The 18434-nt window shown below is 35.2% G+C and overlaps 1 protein-coding gene across 1 annotated transcript in view; it reads right to left on the bottom strand.

The window, feature by feature from the left end:
* ADGRV1 (adhesion G protein-coupled receptor V1) overlaps nt 1–18434 on the bottom strand; it is a 635274-nt gene that overhangs the window by 206366 nt on the left and 410474 nt on the right. Inside the window, exon 85 of the mRNA XM_037801795.1 lies at nt 7248–7426. Coding sequence (XP_037657723.1) covers nt 7248–7426 — 179 coding nt within the window. The remainder of the gene's footprint in view (nt 1–7247; nt 7427–18434) is intronic.

The following is an 18434-nucleotide window of genomic DNA, read 5'->3' as shown; positions in this document are numbered from 1 at the left end:
TCCAATTCAAGTCTAAGATTATCAGGCTGGATTTAAAAACAATAATTTTATACTCTTTACAAGAAATACAATAGAAATGTATAGAACATTTGAAAGAAAAGAGAGGGCAAATATACCATACAAACATTGACCAAAAGACAATTAGTGTAGCTAAATTAATATAAGACAAAATAGACTTTATGCCAAAGAATTACTAGAGATTAAAAAGAAAAACCTTTTATAATAAGTGAGTCAGTCCATCAAGAAGATAAACCAATTCTAAATTTGTACATTTCTAAAGTTATAACTCCAAAATCTACAAAGCAGAAAGAAGTAATAGACAAATCCACAATCATAGTAATGCACCTCTCCCAGTAACTGATGTAAACAGCTTTTATGCAAAAGTTTTGAATAGCATAGTCAATAAGCTTAACCAATTAAGATGTACAGACTACTGAACTCAACAAGAACATAATAATTTTATTTTAAATGAGCATGGAACGTTTAAATGAGCATGGAACAATATTAACCACATGCTGTGCCAAAAAGTTACACTCAACAAATTTCAAAGAACTGAAATCATATGGGCTATGTGCTTTGGCCAAAGTGAAAAAATTAATAAGATAAATTAAAAAGTTTATAAATTAAACACTACACTTCTAAATGACCCATGGTCAAGGAAGATATCACAATGGAAATTAGAAAATATTTTAACTGAATGATTGTGAAAATATTGTATTTCATATATTAAAAAGAAGGCTGAAAAATGATTATTTAAATATCTATTTCAGGAAATTAGAAAATGAAATAAAAATTCAGAGAGTAAAAGTAATAAAATAAAAAACAAAAAGATGGACATAGAAATTGATGAAATAATAAAAAAAAGGCAAATGTACAATAGAGAATATCTAGAAAGTCAAAAGTTGGTTTGGGGAAAGAGCAATAACAGGGATAAATCCCAAGCAAGACTAAGCAATAATAGTGATAAACCCCAAGCAAAAGAAAGGGAGAGAAGGGAGCGGAGGGCAGGGAGAGAGAGAGAGAAGAGAGAATACTCAAATTACCAATATAAAAAATGATAAACGATACATTACTACAGAGCTTACAAACATTAAAAAATTTGGCTTCTTGAAGTCTTCCAGATAGCAAGGAAGAAATAACTCCAAACTTTCAAACTTTTTCAGTTAATTGGAAAAGAGGGTTTACTTCCTAAGTGTTTTTATGAAATCAGCATAAGCTTGATTGCAAAATTTGTCAAAAACACAAAAAAACAACCAGCGTGTATTATTTCATTAGAGATCTATTTAGACAAAACTCTTCACTAAAAGGCAATTCATTATACCTATGAAGTAAACACTGCATAACAGAGGAGCTGTTATTTCACACAAACACAAATCTTATCAATACCTCTAGAGAAATGTCATGCTTTAAAATAATGGCATAAGTATACTACACTTAAATATATGTAATGGCCCAATTTATATCCTTATGTTGAAATTGAAGTGATACTGAGAAATAGTGTAGAAAATTTTAAAACTGGAATAAATTCACATTGGGGAATGATTTAGGATTATTCTACATTAATGTAGGAGGCAAGTATCCTATAATACTTACATTTTTTGAGACAATAATTTTATAACATTAAAACCAGGTAAAGAGAATTATACAGCATGACCAAGTGGGGTTCATTCCTGGCATGCAAGCATGGTTCAACATAAGAAAATCAATTAATGTAATATAATACATTAACAAATCAAAAGGGAAAAATCAAATGATCATTTCGACAGATGAAAAAACATTTGACAAAATTCAACATCCTTTTTTTGAGAAAAACACTTCAAAAGGTAGAATTGAAGGAAACTTCCTCTACATGATAAAGGGCATATATGAAAAACCCACAGCCGGCATAGTACTCAACGGTGAGAGGCTGAAAGTCTTCCCCCTAAGATCGGGAATGAGAGGATGATGCCCGCTGTCACCACGGTTATTCAACATTGTGCTAGACATTCTATCCAGAGCAATTTGCCAAGACAAAGAAATAAAAGGTATCCAAACTTGAAAGGAAGAAGTAAAACTGTCATTATTTGCAGACGGTATGATCTTATATTTGGAAAATCCAGAGAAATCGACAACAAAGTTATGTGAGCTAATAATCAAATTCAGCAGAGTTGTGGGATACAAGATTAGTACACGTAAGACAGTAATGTTCATATATGCTAGTAATGACCTAACTGAAGAGGCAATTAAAAAAGAATACATTCACAATAGCAACCAAAAAATATCAAGTATCTAGGAATAAACTTAACCAAGGACATAAAAGACCTCTACACAAAACATTACAAAACTTTACTAAAAGAAATTAAAAAGGACCTAAATAGGTGGAAAGATATTCCATGCTCATGGATAGGAAGGCTAATCATCATTAAGCTGTCCATTCTACCCAAACTGATCTACAGATTCAATGCAATTCCAATCAAAATTCCAACAACCTATTTTGCAGACTTGGAAAAAAGCTAGTTATCAAATTTATTTGGAAAAGAAAGGGACCTTGAATTGCCAGAAACATCCTAAAAAAGAACAAAGTGGGAGGACTTACACTTCCAGATTTTGAAGCCTACTATAAAGACCAAAACAGTTGGCAAAAAGATGAACATAATGAATTGAATTGAGATTTCAGAAATCGACTCACAGATCTATGGTTGACTGATTTTTGATAAGGCCCAAAATCCATTAAACAGAGACAGAACAGTCTCTTCAATAGATGGGGCTGGGAGAACTGGATATCCACAACCAAAAGAATGAAAGAGGACCCCCCCCCCCCGCACCTCCCACCCTATACAGAAATTAACTCAAAGTGGATCAAAGACCTCAATGTAAGAGACAGCACAATAAAACTCTTAGAAGATAATATAGGGAAACATCTTCAAGACCTAGTAATAGGAGGTAGCTTCTTAGACCTTACACCCAAAGCACAAGCAACAAAAGAAAAAAATAGATAAATAGGAACTCCTCAAAATCAAAAGCATTTTTGCCTCAAAAGACTTTGTCAAAAATATGAAGAGGCAGCCAACTCAATGGGAGAAAATATTTGGAAACCATATATCTGATAAGAGACTGATATCCTGCATAGATAAAGAAATCCTACAACTCAGCAATAGTAAAAACAGCCCAATTATAAAGTGGGCAAAAGATACAAAAAGGCATTTTTCCAAAGAGGAAATACAAATGGCTAAAAAACACATGAAAAAATGTTCATTTTCACTAGCTATTAGGGAAATGAAAATCGATGAGATACCACAATGAGATACTATCTCACAACAATGAAAACGGCTGCCATTAAACAAACAGGAAACAATAAATGCTGGAGAGGATGTGGAGAAATTGGAACTCTTATTCATTGCTGGTGGGAATGTATAATGGTACAGCCGCTTTGGAAGACAGTTTGGTGGTTTCTCAGAAAACTAGGTATCGAATTACCCTATAATCAGGCAATTCCACTTCTCAGTATACACCCAGAAGATCTGAAACCAGTGACATAAACAGACATTTTTACACTGACGTTCACAGCAGCATTGTTGACAGGTGCCAAGAGATGGAAACAATCCAAATGTCCTTTAACAGATGAGTGGATAAAAAAAATGTGATATACACATACAAAGGAATACTGTGCGGCAATAAGAAGGAACAAGGTCCTGAAACATGGCAACATGGATGAACTTCGAAGATATTAATAGGAAGTGAAATGTCAGACACAAAAGAAGAGAGATTGTATGTTACTACTAATATGAACTCCCTGAACCACGTAAAATCAATGTCTTATAATGTAGACTATTGAGGACCTAGTGATAGAAGTTATTGGACTGGGAATGATAATCTAATATGTTCAGATATGTTAATGATGGTGAATTCAAAGGTATGGGAATGGATGGGGTGATGATTGTTCATTAACGGAATTATACGTATCAAAGCTGTACTGAAGGTGAATAAGATTGAAAGGGGTTGTTTAAAGGCAGATATCCCACAAATCAGCACTACAAATATAGATTGGTGTTTGCAGGAAATACTTCTAAGGTATGACACTAGGGCAGAGAGTTGACAACAGAATAGTATATGGGAAAAATACACCTATTGTATACTAAGGATTATAATTAATAGGAATACTTTACTAGTACCACAAAAATGCTAATGACCAATCATTGAGTGTTGAAAAGAGCTATGGAGTGTTTTGGGTCATGAGAATTCTTTAAAATGGAGAATGATGAGAATTGTACAACTAAGTACAATATGGATGGATTATCGTGGACATAACATATGCTGTGTGAATTTAGGATCCCCTACTTTATAAGACAAGCCCTTGATCTTGAGGCTTGTTCTTGTGAAACTTATGGCTGTAAAGGGGAGGCTAAGCCCATCCATAATTATGCTTAGGAGTCACCTCCAGATAACCTCCTTTGTTGCTCAAATGTGGACTTTCTCTAAGCCTAACTCTTCAAATAAATTCATCACCCTCCTCCCAGGTGAATGAGTCTCTCTGGTGATGTGGGACACAGATTCTGGGAATGAGCCTGACCCTGGCATCAAGGGGTTGAGAATGCCTTTTTGAGCAAAGGGAGGAAAGAAAGCAACAAAATGAGGTTTCAGTATCTAAGAGAATTCTAAATAGAGTTAAGAGGCTGTCATGGAGGTAACTCCTATGTAAGCTTCAGCTAGACATCCCAAATGGCCAAAGTATGATAAGCCCAAGTCAGTGGTAGTCCCCAAAACCCTAAAGAATACCCAGATCCCTATCTGAGATCTATAAAAGTTTCACTTACTAAGTTTATTCTTCAAAAACTTAAATCCTCCAGAGAACTCCTATGCCAGCTAAGTCCCAAAACCCAGAAGCAATAGCCTCTTCAAGAACATCAACCAGATGTGTCCTCTTTTCCCATAATGTCAACAACCTTTTTCAACATGAACAAGTTAGGGTGGTCACTGCCTAGACATACATTCCTGAAGATTGGGAAAGTGATTAAACTAGAGGAAGAGGTAGCAACAAAGATGGAATTTAACAAAGGATTATGAATATTTAATCATTATATATATATATTTTTTTTTAGTTGCTAGGGTACTAGAATAGCTAGAAGGAAATAATTGAAATGGTGGAACTGTAACCCATATAGCATTCTTTGAAATTTTCTCTATAGCTACTTGTTAAATTGTAATTTGAGAGTTATCACCTTTTTGTCTGTATGTTATATATCACAATAAGGAAATAACTGAAACTATGGTACTGTAACTCATAACATTTTTTGGAAATTTCCTATATAACTACTTGTTAAATAGTACTTTGAAAGTTATTTCCTTTTTGCATATATATTTCACAATAAGGAAATAACTGAGACTGTGGAACTGTAACATATAATATTCTTTGAAATTCGCTAACTAATTGTTAAATTGCACTTGGCAAGTTATCACTTCCATGTACATAAGTTATATTCCACAATAAAAAATATGATAAAAAAATTTTAAAAAACAGGTAAAGATATAGAGACTGTATTTGGCATTATGCTTATAATTTAGCTGGTCATAGAGAACTTTTTGCAAAACCTGAAGAAAGCAAATATTTTAAGAGTGAATTGATTTGGACATTCATATAAAATAGTTCATTTATTCTTCAAAAAAATCCTTTTGGAAACATCAAGAGAGGCTTTTCTAATTACTATCACTCTAATCTGTTCCCATTTGTCAACGCTGGATGGGCACCCATGTGATGCTAAAGTGCCACCAAATAAAGCCCGTCTTGCCTGGCAGCTCAAGAAAGGAATGGGCTGCTGGCCACCAGGGCCTGCCTCATGGTTACTTAGTATTTGACAAAGAATGATGCAGAAATTAATCCTGGCAGCTGAAGATTTAAATTAATGCCAGGGTAGTAAAATGTAACAAGTCATGATGTAATTCTGAGAAGACAGGATTATTCCTTTCTGGGAGACTAAAGGCTTATAGGATTTTATATGGGAAAAATTAGACTACTATAAAATAATCATTATGATGGAAACTTCTTGAATCCCAATAAAAAGATGGAATTTCTATATTTATTATATCAAAGTGTGTGTGTGTCTGCTTCATAGACTCATTTGGCTGAGTGTGGTATAGATACTTGTTTGTGATTGCCCATGAATGAGATACATTTGCAAATATCAATAACAAACATTTATTAACTAAATAATGGATGAAAACAACTGATCAGAGGCAGTTAATGATATTAAATTAACTTATGCTTATATACTACTTTTACTTTCAGAGATTTTTGACATCTATTTTAACTAATTTTTTAAAGCAGTTTTATTGAGATAAATCCACATATCATACAATCCATCTTAAGTTTACAATCAATGTCTTTTAGTAAATTCACAGAGTTGTGCATTCATCACCACAATCAATTCTAGAATATTTTCACTGTCAAGAGGGTTCACTGTGTTTATAGGCCCATATTTCATCCTCTGGCCCATTAACTAATTTTTATCTTTAAGATAAACCTAAGAGGCAATTAGGAAATATTGTCCTTATAAGACTGTGAATAGGCTATTTTTTCTCATTTAGAATGTTACTTTTTCTCTAATCTTTATTACAACAGGGGAAATGGTTATGCATTATTATTACAAAAGGTGTTTTCTGCATATGGAATCAATAAAAGAGTATGAGTGTTCCTCAAAGTTATGATACCAGATTCAGGATTAAGTCATGTATGTATCTGTGTGTGAATGTAAAAGAAGATAGAAATCCTTGTCTCCTTCCCATGTACTTTTTCAGATACAGTGTACTTCCATTCACTTGTTACTGCCTTTTGGGATTTAGGGATCTTAGGGATGATGGTGTGTTCCACTTGCCCCCCACCTAACAGACTGTTTAAATAATGTGCTACACTCCGATTTTTTTTTTTCACTGATTCTCCTCCCTATAAAAAGTTTCATACTGCCCAAATTTTGCTAGGTACTGTTGTTTGTCTCAACTGAATATATTAAATTATACCATGGTACAAATTCATCTGAGAAAACTGCATCTACAAAAGATACTTGGGGAAAAAAAAGGTACTTGAGAGGCAATAATTTCTTATTTAAAGGAACTGTTAAGGGAAGTAGCGCTTCAGACAGTGTGACAGGCAAGTAAAATCTTCCAGGTATTCCTTGAATCACCCCTCTTAGTCAACTGCTTCCTCCATCTACTAATAAAGCAGCCTAGATACACAAAGTCTAATAAGGCAATGTGTTCTGTCTGGACCTACTTACAGGTCACCGTGGATGAGTCCATAGATCTGTGGCATGCTTTGATGATAGATTCCTCTCAAAATAACTATGAGGAGAATCACCACAAAAGCTGGAAGTCCCCAACTCAGAAGGAAAAACAGCAGATACCGCCTTTCTGTGTGTTCATCGTTCATCACCAGAACATACCAGAAATTCACAGCCTAAAGAAGGAAACAAGACATAAAATGAACAGCCTCTGGTTAATGCTATAGGACACAAACTCACCTGGCTTTAGCATACAGAGTTACTGAGCAACAAAGGACTAAAATCTATTTAATAATTATAGTTTTCATTGGATTTTTTAATTTTGTTCATTCATGCATTCATTCATTCATACATTCAATAGGATGCCCCCAAAGTCTGAAAACATAGGGGAATATTTAGTTTATTTCACTTAATTTTCTTTGATTTAATTTTGGCCATAATTTGTGATTGTTTTGTAAATGTATCTTTGAAGAAACTTACACTGATATTCAAACTTATTTCCCACGGGGACAACTTCATGATGACAATGAAGTAAGTATAAAAAGCCTCATGTTTCCAGATTTTTTGGAAGATCTTTACTTGCTGAGTACCTATCGTATGTTGAGCACTGTTCAAGCGAATGGGGACATTAATTGTGACGAAAGCTCCATCTCATTTCCTAATGAGAGATGTAGTCAAGTAAACAGAAAATGTTCACACTGAGAAAAGTACTACGATGGGGTGGATTTTGTGATCCATTCTTCTTCCCAGTTTAAACTCTCTTCTTTTTATTCATTCACCCTGACAAATATTTATTAAATACGTACTAAATTTCAGTGACCAGTCTGGGTGCCAGGGATATAGCAGTGCAACAGATGAGGGAGGTTTCTACTTTCTTGATTCTTAGATTCTAAATGAGTAGAAACTAATTTATATTATATCACATTTTATACCTATATTATTTTTAAAAGATAAAAAATTAAGAAGGGAAAAGTGTACAGAGAGTGAGGGAGTGAGGGGATGTTAATGGTTAGTTTCAAATTTCGCACCTAGCTTGCATCTAAGCCAAATCTAGAACTTACATATTTTGCTTTTTAGAGTTCCTCTTTCTTATGAGGAATACTTATGTTTATCATTCAGTACAAGAGCAACATGGAATGTCATGCTACACATATTTCACACAATAATACCTATTTGCTAGAAAAATCCCTCTTTTCAATTTGGTATGATGGAAAGAGTATGAATACAAATGAATTACAATTGAATTATAATTCTTATTTTTAATAGATACTAACAGGATAACCTTGGACAGATACCAACCCTACCAGAGCCTGTTTTCTCATGTGGACAATGAGGGTTTTGTAAAGATAAAATATTACATGAAAAGTACTGAGCACATAGTTACCACTAGAAAATGTTGCCATCTCCCCTAAGTCCCTTATTTAGCATGTCAGGCAGTGTGAAAGCCAAAAGATAAAAGTTAGCATTGATAAATGTAGCAGTCTACATGAAAAATAAGTACTCTACATGAAAAATAAGCATGCCTAATGTTTATGGAAAGAATTTTAGATCTTGTTTAATGAGGTTTCTGAGTTAGATTCTATCTGGACCAAATTAGCCTTGAGGGATTAGTATTGGGCTAACCCAGGGAAGGACAAAAATGTTTGGTTACTTGGAGATTTTTATCTTTTTTATAGCTTTGAATTTTATTTCCTGTTGGTAGTCTATATCTTCATGTACATCTGCTTATATCTGTAATTATGAAACATGTTCTGAGTTGTTCATATAGATTTTCTCTTAATATGTTGTTCCTATAGATTTTAAACAATTTTTAGATACAAGAAGCCTCCCTCCCCCTTCTATAATTACAACAGGAAACAGACCTAAATAGGTGGGATTCTATCAAGTGAGGTGAGCAATACTTCCTGTTAGTGAATGAAAATTCATACAAAGTAAAGACCATTGATTAACCCACCTCCAAAATAAAAGCACTAATTATTTATTTGAGATACATGTTTATGTACATCTGTATCACATGGTATCACATGGCAACTCAGGGGTGTAGTAGGTAGAAGAATCAGAACAGAGAGTACAGATCGGCAAATGACTTGTAAGTTGATTCATCATGATAAAGATCGGGACATTTCCAAAATGTCTGCTTTTACACAGATGGACATTAGTTTCATTGATCAGAGTCACAGAACCTTTCAGCAACTGTCTGGCCTTTACCACAGGCTCAGATAAGACTGAGACATGTGAAATGGTTTATTAGATTTATACAGCTAATGATTCTGCTCCAAACAGCTCAAGGCACAGTGTTGCCGAATTCTTGAATACTTGGTTAAGCAAAACAAGCTCCAAATGTCATAAGCTTTTGTCCATATTTTAAAAATAATTCCTTCTTTTCTTATAAGAATCCAGTCACTGAAGAATACTATAAGGATGTTATTTCCTTCAAATGTATATATAAGTATTTTAATATGATATGGTAGGCACATTTTGGGATATATCCCTGGCTCATGAGATCCCCTCTCTTAACACTGTCTCCACATGGCATGCAGGGTGGGCTCAGAAGCTCTAAGTCCTCCATGACCTTGCTCCCCTGAACACAGCTGATTTAACTGGGGGGAGAAACCTGCTCTAGGGTGGACCTATCTCCTATCTCTGGATTCCCTGAAATTCAGTGACAGTCAATCTGAGCTGGTTAATTGCAAAGAGAGGACATATGAACTTTAGTGGTAAGGTAGCCTCAAGCACACTGAAAAGAGAAAGTCTGTAGGGAAGAGGAATGGGCAAAGCTTTCCATTCTTGCTCACAGTCCCTTGTGAGGTCCAACTGTACATAACCATTGTTGGGTTAAATGAGTGGGTGTAAGTGCTTATAACAGATTCCTTTTATAGTCTGTATATTTGCTTAAACTAGCTCAAATGAGTTTCTCTTACTTGCATCCAAAAAAAACCTTACTGAGATGTTTACTGCTACACTGAAGCAGTGAGTTTAAAACTTGTAGTTACTGCCATTCTCTAAACAAAAAAGATGGTAGAGCATTTGACTGTATTCCTTTCCCTGAAATCAAGGTTCCTCCATTGTAATCTAAAGGCAATAGTAATAAGAAGCCATTATGTTTGCACGATAATTTTATGTTGACCCATATGCAGCATATATGATCTGTTTGCTTTAATGTCTGTGTGTTTATCCAACGCTGGAACTAATACAATTACAAGAACTCAATACAAGTCACTTTCACCCAGACATGCTGCATGCTCACTGAGCATGGCTTATCATTCATTCAGTCTGTCTTACATATTTCTGTAAAAGACTAGGTGTGAACTGGAAAAGTTAATACCTAGATCCCTATTTACATTTCTAAATTCTAAAAATGCTGTTGGAACCATTTTATAAACTATTACAAGACAAGCCATCATTGCTAGGTAGTCATGTTACATTTTTAGCCAAACTCGCATTATCCCAAAATTTAAACAACCATATTAATCCAAGTTGACTCTTTCTACAATTCAGATGCACTCAAGAGTACAAAGGCTTCCTAGACTGAGGTTATTCAAACTGATTTGATAGGCTCTGAAGGCAAATCCAAAAGGGTACAAAAATATTTTCAGCACTAGAACCATCAAATTAGCCACTGAAAGGGACAACTGAAAATAATGTTACTATGTAGTCACATCTTCAAAATCAACTCTAACCACTGGTATATTTGAATAAGCACCTTCTATTTTGTAATTGAAGAATGTTTAAGAATTAGTGAAGGATAATATATTTGCATTTGCACATTTATCACAATTACCAGTATTTCAAGATTACCTGGGTGTCCATAACTTGAGAATATAATTAAAATCCCATTTGAGAATATAACTAAAATCCCATTTCAATAAATATAAAGAAAACTATTTAATGATATTATTGAAAATTTCCTGGCATCAACAAAATCTATAGAAATACAGGAAAGGACGATTTGCAAAGGCACACACACACACACACAGACTCACTATATACAACCAGGTGAATAACTGAACAAATGTGAATAATAATGTGAAGAATGAATAAAGTATAGATAATGATTTTTTAAAATTTTATGCAGTTTGAAAAGACATGATTTGCAATTTGATTGGGGTTTTTACATGGCTGTGCATTAACAAGCTGTATGGTTTTGGCCAATATTACTTGGCTCCTCCGAGTTTCAATTTCCTCCTCTGGTATAAGGGGAAGTTAAAGTATAAGTTACTAACAATCTCCTGACTAACATTTTGAGATCCAGTTATTCTAGAAATTAAAATCCTTAAATAATGACCTGAATGTACAGGCTACAAATTTTTGAACTGATAGAAACCATACAGGTTATATGACCATGCCCTCTTATTTAGAGATGAGCAATCTGAGACACATTTTTATAGCTTTATCATTTTCTGTTTAGTTAAAGATCTGGAAATGGAAAAACCAGTCCAAAGTGCCTTGTGAGGAATGATTACATTTAAGATCAACTTCCATAGAAATTTACACAAATAATGTAATATTATTATTTGCCTGGGAGTTTATTTCTTGTCATTTCTCCTCACTCACTTTATATGCTAGCAGAGGTGTATTTTCCTGGTAAAGTCTGGAGATAACCCTTTCTCTCAATCTATACCAGATTGTGTTCACACTAAATGAAAACTTATGAAGGTTTATCATGGTGTTAATGGCTGAAACATAATTGTGAGCTGTGGCGGATGAATTTCTGAAGACCTCATAGTACCGAGAAAAATGTTTCCCATTTGTGTTTATTGAGAAATACCAAATAAATGAAGATGCACCCGATTTGTTTTGAGCATTTAACATTTTTGTTGACTTTAATTTACAATTTATAATTTGGTCTAGTTTCTGAGATTATTCATTCACATGCTTTTTTGTTCCAGAAAGAATTTTAGAAGACTCAATAATTTTATTTGATTTTACAGCATACTAAGGAAGAGAGACAAGAGCTGCCTTAAATATGCTAAATGAAATAGCAAAAGAAGAATGAAGCCAATAATCACTAAATGGATCATAAATGAAAGTTCCACTTTTAATTACTAGAGCTATACCTCATTTAATGAAGACAACAGATCTCCCAAATTTTGCTATGATCTCTTTTTACACCTTAGGAAACTGAGGAAAGGAAAAGTATCTTTCCCAGAATTAGTATTTGAGGAAAATTTTGGAATTAAAATTGATTCTGATTAAGAAGCAAACAAACCAGCTAAGAAACTCAGATAAAATTCAGGTCAAATATAGATAGATATAAACAAAACTACTCTATCTGTAAACATATTTACTTACATTCCTACATAGATTTGTCTATCTATCTATCTATCCATTCCTTCCTTTATTAAAGAAATTGTGGGTTTACAGAACAACCATGTATGAAATATAGGACTCCCATATACCACCCCACCACCAACACTTTGCATTGGTGTGGAACATTTGTTACAATTGATGATAGCAAATTTTTATAATTGTACTATTAATTAAAGCCCATGGTTTAAATTAGGGTTCACTGTGCAACACAGTTCCATGGATTTTTTAAAAACTTTTTATTTCTGTTACCATATACACAATCTAACATTTCCCTCTTTCAGTCATATTCAGATATATATTTCAATGCTATTAATTGCATTCACAATGTTTGCTACTATCACCACCATCCATTAACAAAACATTTTCATCATTCCAAATAGGAACCCTGCACATTTTAAGTCTTATCTTCCCATTCCCTATCCCCTCCCCCACTTGAGGATCCCCTGGTAACCTATATTTTAGATTCTGATTCTATGAGTTTGCTTTCTAATTGTTTCAAATCAGTGAGATAATACAATATTTGTCTTTTTCTGTCTGGCTTATTTCACTCAACATGATGTCTTCAAGGTTCATCCATGTTGTCTTATGTATCTGGACTTCATTTCTTTTCATGGCTGAATATTCCATTGTGTGCGTATGCCATATTTAACTTGTCCATTCATTGGTCAATGGACACTTGGATTGCTTCCTGCTTTTGGAAATTGTGAATAATGCTGCTATGAAATGGTTGTACAAATATCTGTTTGAGCTCCTGCTTTCAGTTCTTTTGGGCATATATCTGGTAGTGGGATTGCCAGGTCATATGGTAGTTCTATCCTTAACTTTCTGAGGAACCACCAAACTGTCTTCCACAGTGGCTGCATCACTCTACATGGCCAACAGAAATAAATGAGCGCTCCTATTTCTCTCCATCCTCTTCAACACTTCTTATTTTCTGTGTTTGTGGTTTTTTTTAATAAAGGTCATTCTAACTGGTGTGAAATGGTATCTCAGTGTGGTTTGGATTTGCATTTCCCTGATGGCTAATGACGTTGAACATCTTTTCATTTGCTTTCTGGCCATTTGTATATTTTTGTTGGAAAGATGTCTGTTCAAGTCTTTTGACCATTTTAAAATTGGAGTTATTTCTCTTTTTGTTGTTAAGTCGAAGGTTTTATTTATATATACTGGATATTAATCCTTGATTGGATATGTAGTTTCCAAATATTTTATCCCATTGTATAGGTTGTCTTTTTATTTTCATGATGAAGTCCTTTGAGAAACATTGCATATTGTATATTCCAAAACCTAGACTTATCATTACTTTATATGAATTTCCATTTTAGCACCTGTAGGAAGTAAGAAAACAAAACAATACAAGTACAATACTGTACAGAACAATACAATACTACTGGCATATAATTACCCAAATGGGTTACCTTTGCCAGAGGTGTTTATTTCTTTATGCTGTTTTGAACCACTGTCTAGTGATTTTCATTTCAGTTTGAAGAACTCCCTTCAGCATTGCATGTAGGACAGGCATAGTAGTGATGAACCCCCTCAGCCTTTGTTTATCGAGAATGTCTTAACCTCTTCCTCATTTTTGAAAGACAGTCTTGCTGGATATAAAATTCTTGGCCGGCAGTCGTTTTCCTTCAGCACTTTAAGTATTTCAACCCATTCTGTTCTTGCCTCCATGGTTTCTGATGAGAAATCGGCACTCAATCTAATTGGGGCTCCCTTCTATGTAATGTTGCTTTTCTCTTGCAGCTTTCAGAACTCTCTCATTATCTTTTGCACTTGATAGTGTAATCAATATATAAAAGGATGCATTTTTCTTCATGTTTACCCTGTTTGGTGTTCTCGGAGCTTCTTGGATGTGTTTGGGAAGTTCTCTGTGACTGTTTCTTTAACTATTCCTTCTGCCCCTTTCTCTCCTTATTCTCCTTCAGGGACTTCTATAGTGAGTATATTGGTGTGCTTGATGGTGTTCCATAGCTGTCTTAGGTTATTTTTGCTTTTAATATTTCTCTTTTCTTTCTGTCCCTCAGCCTAACTTATTTCAAGTGTATGGTCTACAAGTTCACTGATTCTTTCTTCTGCCAGCTCCAACATGCTCTTGAAATCCTGCTGGGCATTTTTCATTTCAGTTATTGTGGTCTTCAACTCCAACAGTTCTGTTGGCTTCTTTTTAAAATGTTTATCTCTTTATTTAGACTCTCATATTGTTCATTCATTGTTTTCCTTTATCCTATAGTTCTTTCTCTCCTTCATCTCCTTAAGCATTTTCAAGACCATTTTTTTTAAAAGCCTTGTTTAGTATGTTCATATTCTCATCTTCCTTGTTGGTGTTTTCTGTATTTTTATCCTATTCTCTTGAATAGGCCATCATTTCCTGTTTCTTTTCTTGTACTCTTTTCTTGCACACTGTACATGTTAATGTTTTAAAATGTTAACTCTGGGATTTACTCCCTGGGGTGTCTGTTTCCTGTTTTGAAACCAGATGGTAGTAAGACAGTGATTTTCTCAAGCTTCAGCTCTCATATCAGCAAAGTCTTCCCAAGGTGAACACACTGTGCAGGGTTTTCCATGTCTTACTGGGCCTCTGACTTGTCCCGGGCTTTTGCTTGCTGTTGTTTTGCAGTTTCTCTGTTTGTCCTCTGTTTTTCAGAGGACAAACTTCCCTCTTCCTGGTATCTAAAGCCAGCAAGCCTTCCTCCCAGACTGTTTGCCTATATAATTTTTTTACACTCCTTTTGTTGTTTTGCACTTCTTTTGCCTGGGGGGCAAATTCTTGGAGGACGGTCACTCCAGAGAAGACTTTCCTGGGTTGGTTTATCTCAGTCAAAAGATGCCCAGGGATCCACAAAGAAGGCACAGACTGGCTTCAAAGAGTCCTGTGGAGAGGGTCAGAAGGGCACCCCAATCTTCTCCAATTCCCCAAAGCTGAGCTTTTCTGGCCAGCTCGGTAAATTCAGCCTTCAGTTAACTTTCCCTCACAACCCTGAAGAAGCCTGATGTCTTTAAATCTCCACCTCCTCTGCCTCTTTCTGGAAAGAGGTGAAATAATGGCTGCTGCTGCCTTTGTCCAGGGAGGGATGAAACAATAGGTGTCCCCCTAGCCGGGACCCAGCAACCCGAATTTGGTACTCAAAAGCCATGACTGGCCATGTACACCCCTGTTCTTGGAGAAGAAGATATTTATGTCCTTTCTGTTAGCAGCAGCTAGCCAGGAACTGGACCCCGTGAAAGCCCCAGTAGCCGCCATGCAGAATGAGCAATTATAGTTGTTTGCCATAATTTATCATCCTCTTCCTCCTGCTTTTCCATGGATGCCATACAGTGTTCTGGCCTCTGGAATTTCAAAAATTTGAGTCACACAGTTCTAGCCTGTTTAATAATTGTTTTGGTGGAAGGACTGGGTCCTGGAGTTCCCTAGTCTGCTATATTTCCTAGATGTCCTATGTCTATTTATTTTTACAGTACTATTTTGAATGACTACTATTTTTCACATGCCCACATAGGAAAAACAAAGATATCTTCTTTAATTGTTTTGAGTCTCATAGATCATAATTGTGACTTCACAGGCTCCACAAACACAAATTCATTAGTTTACACATATATTTTCATGTAATGCATATTTTGGTTTGCTAAAGCTGCCAGAATACAATATACCAGAAATGGGTTGGCTTTTACAAAGGAGGCTTGTAAGCTTACAATTTTACAGTTCTAAAGCCCTGAAAAATGTCCCAGTTAAGGTTTCAAGGTGAAGATACCTTCCTCTGTCAGTTAGCAAGGCACTTGGCTGACATTTGCTGGTCCTTTGCTCCTGGATTCCACTGCTTTTAGCTTCTGATTCCAGTTGCTTTCTTTCTGAGTATCTGTGGGTCATCTCTCAGCATTTCCAGGGCTATTCTCCTTTAGTTCTCTGGGTGTTTCTCTCTCTGAGCTCTCAGTTTCTCTCTGTCTTTATCCTCATAAAGGACTCCAGCAAAAGATTATGACCCACCTTGAAATGGCTGGGTCACTTCTCGATTGAAACAACCTAACCAAAAGTTCCCATCTACAATAGGTCTGCACCCACAAGGATGGATTAAAAGAACATGGCCTTCTTGACATGGTTGTTCACAGATTTACACTCCGCTGTCTCCAAAGTATGACTGATGTTTTATTTTTCATTCATGCAATTTCAAATAATACTCTGGAAATTCAATTTAAAAAATGCCAAATCATAACGTACGCTATGTGAAAATATAGTTCTAGTTTCTGTGTATGTTTCTAAGGAAATATTCCCTGCAGTTTCAACTAGTTAGTAAAAAGAAATATCATTTGTAGAACTATATATCAAGTGTGGAGTGTTATCTTTTTATAAAACAGAGTGGTATTACAGTTAGGTATACTAATATACAGATATATATATATATATGCAAAATGTAAACAACATACAAAATTCAAAGGAATTATGGAAGAGTACCTACAAAAATAAATCTCTTGTTCACAAGGGAATATGTTTATAAAGTTAAGATCTATTTCTCTGTTGGTTTCTGTGCCAGTTTGAATGTATTATGTCCCCCCAAACACCATTATCTTTGATGTAATCTTTTGTGGGCACACCTATTAGTGTTGATTAGATTGTAATCCTATTGATTGATTGTTTCCATGGAGATGTGACTCAATCAACTGTGGACAAGACCTTGAATGCATAATTTCCATGGAGGTGTGACCCCACCCATTCAGGGTGGTTCTGAATTAGTTCACTGGAGCACTATATAAGCTCAGACAGAAGGAGCGAGCTTGCTACAGCCAAGAGGGACACTTCGAAGAATGCACAGGAGCTGAGAGAGAAACTGCAGTTTACAGAGACATTTTGGAGATGGCCTTTGAAGGCAGACTTTTGCTCCAGAGAAGCTAAGAGAGAGGACAAATGCCCCAAGAGCAGCTGAGAGTGACATTTTGGAGAGAAACAGAAGCCCAGAGAGGAACATCCTGGGAGAAAGCCATTTTGAAACAAGAACTCCAGAGCGGACACCAGTCATGTGCCTTCCCAGGTAACAGAGGTTTTCCGGGCACCATTGGCCATCCTCCAGTGAAGGTACCTGATTGTCAGTGCATTACCTTGGACACTTTACAGTCTTAAGACTGTAACTGTGTAACCAAATAAACCTCCTTTTATAAAAGCCAATCCATTTCTGGTGTTTTGCATTCTGGCAGCATTAGCAAACTAGAATAGTTTCCAAGGCACTTCTCAGGGTTCTTGCTGTGTTGCTCCTTTACCACTCTATTCACTGCTGAAAATAAAGACACTTATTATATAATTTTTTTGTGTCATATAACTTCCTATAAATTAAAATTATGTAACAACATTTTTATAAACATGAAAAATCTTGGTGTCCATATATGTTTCCCCTGTTCCAAAGAAGTGCAGTCTATTTTGGTTTAGAAAATAACTTAGTTCTACAGTGATGTGCCTGCTATGCAAAGTGTGCCTGCCATATTACTGGTACTCAATTTGCTGAAGGAACATTAATAATAAATAAAAGTGAACGTTTATTAATGTTTAACTTAAACAAAAGAATATGGCCTTTTCTGGGGTACATAATGGTTTCAAAACAGCACACATCTCCATTTGGATCCCAAAAAGACATGTTCTCTCCATATACAAAATACAGTCATTCCATCACTATATCATAAAAAACCTTAAAACATTTTAGTAACAATATTAAATACAAAGTCTCATCAAAATCAGTTACAGGCATGGTCTGTCCTAAGTCAAAACTCTCCTCTGGCCATGAACCTGTGAAACTTACAGCAAGTTAGCAGCTTCTAATAAACAGAGGAGGGACAGTCATAGGATAAATGTTACCATTTCCATAGGGAGAAATAGGAAGGAAAATA

The sequence above is a fragment of the Choloepus didactylus genome, chromosome 13, assembly GCF_015220235.1.
Source record: "Choloepus didactylus isolate mChoDid1 chromosome 13, mChoDid1.pri, whole genome shotgun sequence".
Taxonomy (NCBI): Eukaryota; Metazoa; Chordata; class Mammalia; order Pilosa; family Megalonychidae; genus Choloepus; species Choloepus didactylus.
Note: the sequence above shows the minus strand (reverse complement) of the source record. Positions and strands in the feature narration are given on the sequence as shown.